Source organism: Anguilla rostrata, chromosome 15 (genome assembly GCF_018555375.3).
Source record: "Anguilla rostrata isolate EN2019 chromosome 15, ASM1855537v3, whole genome shotgun sequence".
NCBI lineage: Eukaryota > Metazoa > Chordata > Actinopteri > Anguilliformes > Anguillidae > Anguilla > Anguilla rostrata.
The window spans coordinates 26,291,954-26,304,194 of NC_057947.1; the positions used below are offsets into that span (position 1 = coordinate 26,291,954).

At 45.8% G+C, this 12,241-nt stretch overlaps 1 protein-coding gene across 3 annotated transcripts in view; it reads right to left on the reverse strand.

The window, feature by feature from the left end:
- LOC135240999 (mannosyl-oligosaccharide 1,2-alpha-mannosidase IB-like) overlaps positions 1 to 12,035 on the reverse strand; it is a 97,216-nt gene extending 85,181 nt beyond the window's left edge. Inside the window, exons 1-2 of one of the 3 annotated variants that reach the window (XM_064311084.1) lie at positions 11,958 to 12,035; positions 9,915 to 10,386 (exon numbers count right to left, since the gene is read on the reverse strand). In XM_064311084.1, the coding sequence (XP_064167154.1) occupies positions 9,915 to 10,225 (311 nt within the window). In that variant the 5' untranslated portion in view covers positions 10,226 to 10,386; positions 11,958 to 12,035. Of the gene's footprint in view, positions 1 to 9,914; positions 10,387 to 11,056; positions 11,133 to 11,523; positions 11,723 to 11,957 lie in introns of those variants that run through there. The other 2 variants (XM_064311083.1, XM_064311082.1) reach the window with 2 other exon arrangements.
- Positions 12,036 to 12,241: the final 206 nt, after the last annotated feature.

Genomic DNA, 12,241 nt, shown 5'->3' on the forward strand with positions numbered 1-12,241 from the left:
GAAAAACCCACACGTGTGCAGCAAGGCGCCCGAGCAGACCAAGGCGATGCATGACAGGGAACGTTAAATTATACATATACTCAGAAACACTGTTTATCCAGCAGCATGAATAGATAATGTTGTAAAGTTAAAACCATCCCCCCAAGATAGCGATACACAGACTAGTAGACATAGCCTCTCGGGCACCTCCATCTCTTCTGCTCGACTCACCAATACATCCCAGCTGCCTAATGATCCCCCCCCCCCCTCCCTTTTTCCTGGTAGCTATGAGACGGCCCGAGCACCCTCCTCCAGAAGCACCTGGCTCAGCTCCAGCTCAATGCCAGTCCCCAGCCTGACAGTACCATCCGCTGGCCCGCCAGCTCGCTTCTCCTCACAAATAGAGTCATCCCTGCCTGGCTTCAGTCACATACTGTCATTGACATCTATGTACTGTCATTTTTCGTCTGTTTATTATACATGTAATTTGTAAATCAGCCCTTTTTCCACTTAACCCAATGGCAGCCAGCAGCAGATGGGCTCCCCCTTTGAGTCAGGTTCTGCTCATGGTTTCCTCCTATTGCCAGCCAGGGAGATTTTCCATGCCACTGCCCCCCTAGGTGTGTTATTGGCTCTTGGAGGGGTTCTTTGTGACAATGCCCATTGTAAAAAGCGCTATATATATAAAAAAAGTATCACACCAACTTGTTCCCCTGTTAGCCCACAATTTGTGGAGCTGTGCTGAGAAGTAATTTGCTCCTAGTATTGCTATAAGGCACAAAAAGGAATTAACAAATTGTACTTTGCTGAACTGTTTAGACTTCAGATGATCTGAATCGGAAAATTACATTAATTCCCCAATCCCCAATATGAGCACTTAAGGGCCTGATCGGTCCAACGCTAACACCAACAAGCAGCATCGATGCACCAGTATTATACACTACTTCATTATACTTCATTATGAAGTCTTTCATAGCATACAGAGTATCACTGTGTGAAATTTTAATAATAATCAGAATTCAGCCAACAATCACTTGAGTAAGCTCACAGTTTAATATGCATGATTTTTTTAAAAACAAAACACATAAGTTATTTTATGTATTTAGTTTATATCAATAAGAGTATGCTTGGGGCAGGTCTGACATTTCATCAATTCAGGATAGAATGTGAAATAAGCCTTTAAGGTGTGCGTTACAATATTTGTTCCATTTGTTTCAATGGCTGTGATCTGGGAGGTTGTCGAGAGAGTGGTTTCCATGAATAATTGAAAGACTATCTGTCCTTTCAGTAAATGAAGGATGTAAAGATAATCCATGTGACAAGCATCGCCACTATAGTTAATGATTCTCACATTTGGTCCTCGGATGCTGGGAATCTTCCGTTTGTCAGGAAGAATGGTGTCTGGCTGGTGACACATGGGAGCACTTCCTGTCAGACCCGTCTATGGGAGACCTTGAGGCAGGTCTCTGGGTTTTATTTAGTAACTTTTCAATGCAGGGAATGTCTCTGAAAGTGAATCAATGCCCTGAAGCATCCTCTCTCTGGACATGTCAGGAGCGCTACTTTAAACTGTGTCCATGGTCACCTGATAAACAGCACACCCATGGCTGTCCCAGCATCCGAGGAACATGAGATGCACCCCGCACCAGAGGGACACGGGGATGGGGCCCTGTACCAGAGGGACATGGGGATGGGGCCCTGCACCAGAGGGACATGGGGATGGGGCCCTGCACCAGAGGGACATGGGGTTGGGACCCTACATCAGGGAGACATGGGGATGGAAGCCTGCACCAGGGGGATATGGGGAGGCCAGAGAACATGGCAGGTGAAGGTCAATGAACTGTTGGGGAGTCAGTGAACCAATCAGCTGTGTAAATAGGTATAAGTGCCTTCCCAAAATGAACCTTTACCCCATAAATAAAACCATTCACTGAGAAGGTCTCATCTCACTCACACACACATTTCCAGCACACCACGTCCTCACATAAATCTAAACACACACGTGCACTGTAAAGGTTCGGTGAGAGCCAAAACAGTGTTCAGGCATGGAAACCTGACAGCACCTTTCTCAAGTCTGTAAAATAATGACGCAGCTGGACAAACGGGCAAAGATAAGGAATACGGCAAGCCTTTCAGACTCTTCATTTACCGGCCATGGGGCCACACACAGCAAGCAGCTCTGTCCCGGAATACTGGAGGGGGCTGTGGCACCAGGGCACAGGGATATCGTGTCACGATGAGATGGAATGGATCTGGCTACAGGCCACTTGGCCTATATTACCATGGAGAGACAACATCTGATGAAAACCGATCAAATTTCACACGGACGAAGCAATCTAATACTCCCTCTACCACGTTCTCCAGACAGAACCCCTCCCCTATCACTTTGTTTGTTTCTGTTTGCATTGTTCTTGGTAAGAAAGCCTCAATGGAAATGATAGCATTAAGGAATCGGATAAGGTTACAAGGTTTTCGGGTTCATTGCAAGTGTGCGACAGAGTCTTGGGAACAGGAAAGGCTCTCCCTCTCCTCTGTGGGGCAGATTTCAGTGATTCCCTCTCTTCTCATATCCCAACGGTACAGATGGAGGTGAAAAGTTATCTCACTCTCCTCTCTGTGGTATGGATGGAGGTGAGCAGTTCTCTCCCTCTCTCTCTCTCCTCTCTGTGGTACAGATGGAGGTGAGCAGTTCTCTCGCTTTCTCTCTCCTCTCTGTAGTACAGATAGAGGTGAGCAGTTCTCTCTCTCTCTCTCCTCTCCGTGGTACAGATGGAAGTGAGCTGTTCTGTCTCTCTCTCTCTCTCCTCTCTGTGGTACAGATGGAGGTGAGCAGTTCTCTCGCTTTCTCTCTCCTCTCTGTGGTACAGATGGAAGTGAGCTGTTCTCTCTCTCTCTCCTCTCTGTGGTACAGAAAGAAGTGAGCAGTTCTCTCTCTCCTGTGGTCAGACAGGCAGTCCAGTCTGCATTTTCCACTGACCCACTTGGTGGAGTGAATGTGTAACAGTATCCAAGCCCTGCTTCTCTGGTATTGTACCGCCTGACACCTGAGAGCTACCTGCACACAGTACACTGATCTCCCAGCCCAGGGCACTACCTGTGTGCCCCACATATCCAAGCCGTACTGACACAGGCACGGACAACACCTCTGAAACACAAAGAACTTCTCAAACAGCCGAGGCTGCTACACTGAGTTCAGCTGCTAACACAAAGAGCACTGCCACAATCAGAACAGCTACACATTTGAATACAATTCAAGCAGCTGCCAACATAGACCCACACCTGCCAATTACATAGACTCCCATGGAGAGCTAGGGGTGCTTAAAACCATAACAGCACCAGACTGTAAAGGGGAACAAAAGGCTTGATTCCCAGAATGACTCAGGACGGACGGACGGACGGAGGGACAGAGGGACACGAAGAGAGCCAAAGCCACAGGAAACCGGGGGATCGCAGAAGGGGTGATATGGGCAGGGCCAGAGACGGGGTACCCTCGGGTGCCAGCATTATACCCCCACACTCTACTGGCACGTTCACACGAATGTTTCCACTTCACTGAGCAGCGCAGAGGACAGCCAAAACGGGCACAGACCGTTCATTCAAGACCTTCAAAGACCTTCAAACAAATTCAATTTTTATTTAACCCATTGATCAAAACCTGTCCAATTTCCTGAGGGGACTCTGGTGAGTCTGTAATAGATATAGCTAAGTTTCATAACAAACCTCCCTCTGTCTGGTTTCAGAGCAATAAGTGTAACCTCCTACCATGTGGTCAATATGGCCACCTGGTTTAGCTATGGAGTTGCCATAGCGCTGAGCCACAGGGTAAAGCATAGCAGTTCAGTGCAGTAATGAACCCCCCGTAATTCAGGATATGCCAAAGCAATGAAACTGCAAGTGGCAATTTAGCTTGTTGGGGGTGGGGGATCCTCTGTACAAAACTTCCAAAGAAATAGGATTTTAAATTAGAAAGCACATTATGACTAACTAGATTTAAATCCAGCATCACAAAAGTACACATTTTCACACTTGCTCAAAAAAATGGTTCCTACCCTGTACACAGTGTCAAAATATCATAGTTCCATTTTCATCACCCACAGGATGTAACCAATATTTTACAGCCAATCACAACAGGCCAGTGAAGGCCAGGTAAGGTCATTAAAGCAAACCATGAGCCACAGAAGAGTAGCTGAATAGCAGGAGTTGGGACGTATCGAATGAATCACACCACTGAGCTGCTGACTAACGTGACGCCTGCTCGGGTTCCGAGATCCACAGGTGGGGCGAGACGAGTGGGAACCTCGCCGTTTCGCCGTTTCGCCAGGCCACACGACAGACATGGCGATACGGGAGAAATGGGCGGGATTACTGACACGGCCCTCAGTGACAAAGCACACCGACATGGACAAACTACCAGGCAGACGGCCCAAGGTACGCCAGCTAGACCGAGCAGGGGGACGAAGGACCACGAACAGGGGGACCTGATGAGGAGAATCACTAAACAGCCGTTTGGATTTAACCTAAATGTTAGAATTAGAGTGACTCTGTCTCCTGTCTCCTACTGATGGAAGGAGCCAGGCATGCATACATATATATAACCCCCACTGTAAATGGGGCACTTCCCATTCCCACACCTGTTCTCAGCAGGGCTCTGTAAATGCCCGGAGGCTCTGGTTCTCGCAGGGTTTCGGCAGATCGTTCCTCGCCTCATTTATCAGCGGCCACCTCACACCGCCCCAGCTCCGCGCGCCTCTGCTGCACGGTGTTCTCTCTCTCTCTCTCCGACCGCACAGACTCAGTCCTTGCGCTACGGACTGACAATAAGCACCTGCTCCAGCGGGCACGCATCGTACTTTCTGCGCTCTCTCGGAGTTGGTGAAGGACGTTGAAGCAATGGGCGCCCCAGTTAAGCTCGAGATTCAATCAGGGATAACAATGAGCAAGTTTAGGCGCGAATCAAATTTTTTAAAAAGTAAATCCCCCCCCCCAGGCTCCAAACACATACACCAATCACGATTCACCTGCACGGGAGAGCCACTCCCTCCTCGTGACGTCATCCTCTCCGGCATCAAAGGCCGCTGGCAGTTGCTATAGCGACTGAAGGAGGCGTGGGGAAGGGCCAACGGACGCTGAGCTGAGTGAGGCGGAACATGCCACACGTTTTACAACGTCTGGCGGGAAATAAAAAATGGTTTCCAAAGCTAAAGCGCTCCCGTTTGGCACCGGATAAATCCACAGAGAATAGCTCCGCAGCCGTAACTGAGTGCGGATGAAAGATGGCCGCCGTGCCATGTGTGCTGGGAGCCTTCTGAGCAGACCGCAGAGCCATGCCGGCCGTCTACAGGGGACGTCGCACAGTCACAGTCACAGCACAGCACGCATGTCACACGGAGGCAGGCTGCTCTTCCGCAGATTAGTTACAGAAACCGGCTGCTGTCACAAAAATGCTACAATCACTTTAGCAGAAAAATAATTGCAATTGCACCAGCTTAAACTGTCTGAAAATTATGACTGCAGCACAATCAAACTATTTCACGTTCGATGCACAATCTCTACTTGGGGGCAGAATTGCAAATATTTCCCTCCAGCTTGAACCAATGGAATTACCTAATTATAACAGTCCATGCATCTGTGCATTGATGAATTTCAGTTGTAGTGAAGGTATAAAAAAAGCCTTAGGCTGTAGGACCACACAAACACACACACACACACACACACCTTATGGGGGAAAATGAAGTGTGAAAGAGGAATTAATTCAGAGATCGTAAAGCATAAAATAAATAACCACGGTGATGAAAATGATAAAGATGATGCAGACTGACTTGGCTCCACTGACTCGTGGAACTTGCCAGAAGCCTCTCTCTGCAGCGCAGAGAATCCATGTGACGGCAGTCGGGAGCAATTCGCAAAGGCAGCGTCAAAATTCTTACTGGAACAGACTGCGTTTACTGATGCCTCATTGTTCGCAGAATACTGCCGTGAAGGTAAACACAACCAATGGAACAGTTTGTGTGAACGGGATTGTGGCATTACAGAGCAGGGTAATAATGCAATACTGACATGTGGAGGTCTAGGATGTGACACGCAGGCAGCTACTCTCTTTGCTGGCGAAATAGATTATGACAATCAAATCACTGGGGAGCGTCAAACAACCTCCTCAGTAGAACAGAAAGAGACGGTAGAAATCCAAATGATTTGGAGAGTATATACGGAAAAGACAGTTTTTAACCACGCGTTCCAAAGCAATGTAACTGCATGTGACAATTTAGCTTGTGTGGGGGGAGGGTCACTCAGTGCAAATATTCCACAGAAATCACACTTTAAATCAGAGAGCATGTCATGAAAAATTAACTACATTTAAATCCAGTAGCACAAAGTATACATTTTCACACTGGTTTAAAAAATGGTTCCGATCCTGTCAGTCTTAGTATGAAAAAATAAAAAAAAGGCTACATAACAATGTTTATGAAACAAAATGTGCTTGTAGGAGAAGGTACAGTGGTTTTTTTATTTCGCATTTCAGAATGTTGCTGCACCTGACGCTTTCTCCTGACACACTGATTTTACACACACCCAATATGCAGTTACAGGAGAACAGGTGTATTTCCTGTTTTTCCTACTTTTTTTTAATCAATGGAAATGTTTTTTCCTTCTCACACAACGTGGAATCTGCGCCATCTTCATAGTCTTAGTTACCAAAATTGTAACAAATTAAAATTGCGAATTAGCTCAAGAATAATCAGTTGCCTGATGGGGGAATCCAGCTAACACAAAATGTTCCTACAGTGTTACTGGAAGGTTACGTCAACGTCATAACATTGGCACTACAAGGCAGCAACATTGAGAGTATTTTTTGTGTTATCTGGGAACTAGCTGAGCGGTTTCACTGGTCCGAGACTTGTTTTCTTCGCCCCAGGCAAGCAGGAAAGCATTTGTGCTGAACTCTGAGGTTGTTTACTGTGAATTCCCACGATGACATCTCAGAAACATTCCGTGCCGTTTGTTTGCCGTTGTTCGCCTGCTGGAACATGTCTTCGAAACGACGAGAAGTAATCAAGTACGATGATAAAGAGCAAACTGCAATCTCTACACGAACAGCAAAACAGTCAAGGGAAACGGCCAATCTCTCCCAATTAAGCACTCAGTCAGTCACGGGCTGGACTAAACAGAGTCAGTGGTTTTCTGGTAAGCACACTCAAGGAGTATACATTCTTCAGCGACAGGTTATCCTTGTACAGGTGCACAAAGCGTACTGGTAATTCCAAGCAGAGGAGAAAAGGGGAAAAACTTCCCAAGAAATCAATTAAATTCTGATCCTACCCTTTTTCATCAACCACTCCTAAGGTCTCGCTAGGTGTGCTAGGTTATCTGCTGGCTGGCTAGACATGCTGTTTAGCACTGGAACTCAATGGCGATAGATACTCTTACAGGTAATCAGGAATTCTATTTCCTGTGCCCATCTCCAAGTCATAACATCATGCAGTGCGGCGAGAACGCTACACATCTCCAGTGTTAGCCATGCTAAAGGCTTGTGATGGAAATCTTTCCACAGATTTGCGCTTTGGCCTTATTTTTCCATAAAATATGAAACATTGGCAGGTATACAGTCTTGTCCAATCAATTCCCAAAACCCAATGAGATGAGCTGAATTATGGGAATAGAATACAGGCAGCAGCTGAGCTGATTAGGCCAGAGTGGCTGATCCAAGGAGGAATATAGAACAAAGAAAACGGGGACAGTGGCTTAACATTGAACAATCAAATCAAAAGCCTAGTTCAAGGACTTTGGTAAATGTGGATGACTCGCAAAATCTTGCATCTCCTACCACTCCTATTCATATCAGCCTAAGAATGGAGGCTTACAATTATACAAACGATAATAACTTTCTTATCCGTTTCCTTCAAGCTTCTTCTGTCGTACAATTGATCGGTAGTGAGAGAATTTTTGTGCACTTAATATCTCGTTTCACTTAATTTTATAGCAGCTAAGCTTTATTGGCTCTGCACAAAACATTATACATTTCCACATCATATAGAGCAGCCACTGGGAATGAAAGCCCTAGCCAGGTGAGCCATGTAACCGAGCTAGAGTGAGCACAAGTGGAGGCCATCACTTCTCAACAACAAGTGGACAGGAGGATTAATCCCTGTGGCCTCATGCATCTGAAAAAAGCACCCGGTTGAAACTCGAGCCCCCAGTTTTTCCCCTTCCTTTTCACCACACACAAGCCTGACGAAGTTTAACAACCTGATCCAGTCCCCACGCCACACAACAAATTATATTACGGCTCATTCCTGGTGGATAAAAACCTGCCACTTCACATCACCACCAACAAGTGAACTGCTCACACCCATGCAGAGAGTGCAGGATACTGGAGAGCATAAAGGGGGACTTTCTCTCCTGTCCTCACCCTTTTTCATACTGTACGTCCAACTTTACAGACACACAACTGCCATCAATACCCCATTCAGGCTGGACCAGCCACCAGCCAAATGTCGGTAAATTTTATCTGTGTCTGGTAAGTATGTCCACTATACCAGTCACTTTGGCAGGCAACCGCCCATCATTTGGAGCTTCTATTCTGTTCTAAATATCTAGGTGCCAGGTAAAACAGTGAAACTGGCTGGGAAATTTTGGGATGCATCAGCCATTATGGCCAGGGCTCGAATCCAGAATCTTCTTCTAGTGAGGTAACAGAGCTAGCTGCTGCGCCACTATGCCAAATGAAACACCACTGATATTTGCAGGATACTCCCCACTCAAACACTGTTCACTGCTCAAACATGCATTCTCTCGCCCCAGTTCTATGGGAAGGAGTGATACCTTAAATGTGCAATAAGCACAACTGGGTAATGAAGCAGATCTAGCCCCAGTCTCCTGATCATAGACCCTGACAGTGAAGCACAGAAAGATCACCACGCTAGGAGCAGAGGTGGGTGGTGGGCCCACCCTGCAACCAAATCTTCAGGCAGGACCCACACTTCCGTTCAACCTCAGTCCTTTTCTATCCAGATCTCAGCCAATCAGAGGGCAGAGAGAGGCCCTTGGGAGGAAGCTTGGGACCCTGCTTTCAGGAGAAGAACTCTGAGGACACAGTGCCATATTTTCCATCAGAGGTGCTAAAATTCCCTCTTCAAAGTCAGCATTAAAAATGTGCTAAAACCAACCTACTTCTCACACGCTTCAGTCTACACTCATTCACACATTCTACTGGTACCTTTCCCACTGCCTGAGGTGCAAAAGTACCCGTGCAAAATGCTATTCCATACCAGATCACCAATTTTACATTTCCCAAAGGAAGCGGAATACTTAAGTATCTGCAATGAAGGTTATAAAAGGTCAGTGATCTATGTCACTGAAGACTTTTAAAAGGTCAGTCCCCTACAGCATAGAACCTCTGAATAAAACAGAAATAGCACAAAAGTACAGGGTAAAAACTGTGAGCACACCAAGAAAGGTACCCTGTCCACTGTCTTCCATGGGCATCCAGACACCTTCATGTCAATTTCACAATCCATCATTAATGACATAACCTTTATCCCTCTGAGCATATACACCCATTCACACACCAGACTGGGAAGTTAGCCAGTGCTCTTCCATGCCATGCTTGAAAGCAAATAGTCCACATCAGTTAAGATACAGTGATTACCCAGCTGAAAATTCAGCTAAGCTGCTCAAGCTGGATTAAGCTGTGTTTTCGACACATCTAGCTGGTTTTAGCTGGTCGACCAACTGTTCTCAAACTGACCAGCCTCTAGTCAGCTTGCCCACCAGTTTGGCCACCAGTTTACCCCACCAGCTTAGCACCATTTAACCAGCCATAGAACAGCAAGGACTAGCTAAAACCAGCTTAGAATCCCAGCAGTAGGGAACACTTCCCTTCATTATATAATGAAAAATATGAAACCAAATTTAAGTAGACATTTTGTTGGCTTTACCTGTGACGGTGTTCATCGTGTCCACCCTGCCCGTGGATGATTTGCCCGCTAGGATGTCTCCCTTCCTTATTGGAGTTGATGTGCGGTATCAACACGTCCTCCAGTCCCAGGTCGAAGCGCTTATGTTTGGAGTTGTCGGGAAGGAAGAAAAACGCTCCAAAACACAGCGTGATAAAGGCACTGAGGATGAGGAGGAGGATGAACTTCTCTGAGAGCCTTAGCGTTGCCCTGTGATGTGGGAAGGAGGAGGCACCGGGGGCAAGAGCGGGTATTCTCCGACCCGACAGAGGCAGAAGAGCCGGGGTGGTCATGGTTTCTTAGTATTTAATAAGTTGTTTGTATAATTTGCTAAGTTCGCTGCGTTACATGCGTTATTCTACTATCTCATTTCGGCCAGTATGTTCCCAGAAATCAAGTTCAATTGTTTCCTTGAAAAACGTTAGTTCCATCAGCTGATAGCAGTTATTGCATTCTGAAAGAAACAAACAAAAATAATCACTAGTTTGAGATCTGGCAAGCAAACTGCAGGTTTTTGTTAAATACACATTCAGGAGATGTGAAATGTATATGTGCAAGTAGTGTCCCTACAGTTTCTGCCGTACCTGGCTGTCACAGGTAGGCTATAGCCTACACTATATAGCCGTACGTCAATACGAATCCATCACGTTTTTCCAATTTCGTTTAGGATTCATTGCTGATTACGCGTGAGACTCCTCATTCACTTACAGCGCACGCCATAGCTAAGGGACACACCCTATAGACAGAAGCAGATCTGCTCACGTTAATGAACTAGTTATACATCGCGCATATCGCCATTTAACGAGCTAGGCGCAATCGCATGCAGCTAGTAAGAAGCTTAACTACAGTATAAATGCAGGGATAGCCTAATGTCAGGGAAGGTGACAGAAAATCGCTTGCCACACACTAACATTAACACATTACCGTCTTGCTTACTAGGTAACGGTGGCTAACTTACCTAACGTTAGCCAGAAAACTCATGTAACTGGAAAACTGCCAAGCTACACATCTGATGTCACGATTAGGCGTAAAATATTTGAGCTAGCCGGGTACTGCAAATAATCAGCCTACACAGCACAACAACAAATCAATCAAATTTTAAAAAAGGATAAAGAACAACCTACCGTGCAAATCCTATTGTCAATCTGATCCATGTCCTGGCTTTTATGAAGATGATGTCTTCAGATAGCTAGCAAGTTACTGAACGATATCAAGTATGAGAATGACACGCCAACGATGTCGGTATTAGCTACTTTCTGAATACAGTAAGTTCAATTTACTCTGTGCATTTATCGGTATAAGAAAGCTGACTTCGGAACAAAACTTGAATTGTCACATAACACGAATCATTTACAGTTAGTAGGCTAACACGTTAGACTAGTGTAGTAGCCAACTAGACTAACCAACATTACGAGAAAACGAGCGTTAGATAGCAACCTCTATGTGATTTTCAGAAGTTACCGTGACAATCAAGGAATGCTTTGCCAGGAAATAAAGTTTGTTTGGGAGGGAATAATAATCAGTTTCCATAACATTATGCAGGGATAATTTGTGTTTTGCGGTTAATCTCCCTGCGAGTGCCCAGTCTCACCCAGGCCGCTCTGTGCGATGCTGTCGAAGTGTCTTCACCGGATGGCCCCTGTCTTAAATAGTCGATTTTGAGTAAGAAAGCAGTCGCTGCATGACATACAGCTGTCCGTCCTCATGTTCCTTTCAATAAAAATATTAAGTGACTGTATATTTGCACACAGCGTTCTGACTGGCTACTCCGCTTTCTCTGCAGAAGTACCTAGCCAGATAACTAGCCAGCTAGCTAAAGGCGAGTGTGACGGACAGCTCAGCTCCGTCTCGCTGCCACTGCTGCATCACCTTGCCCGTGCTTTGAAGACAAGTCTACAACTCCACATATGAATCCACATTCACCCTGTACAGACTGTGCTTTTAAAATTCTCCCAATCGTTGCACTGTATGCGGTATGAACTGATCATTTCCTTTTCTATTTCAATAAAAGGGTGTCTCACCCACCCTGAAGATGTTGATACTGCAGCCTCCTCCTCTCGGTCCTCCAACATCCCATGAACTACCGGGTGTGGAATGCTAAGGGACCGTCTCTCAGTTCACAACCCCATTATGCAGCGTGTGAATATGTTTAGTTTAGGGATATTACTGACATGCTGTACTGTCACACTTCAGAGCAATGCAATTACGATGTTTTTTTATTTCTTTAAATATTTTTTTAAATACCGGGCATTTGAATCAGTGCGAGCATGTATACGGAAGTATATTCTGGGATTGTTTTCATTTTCAAT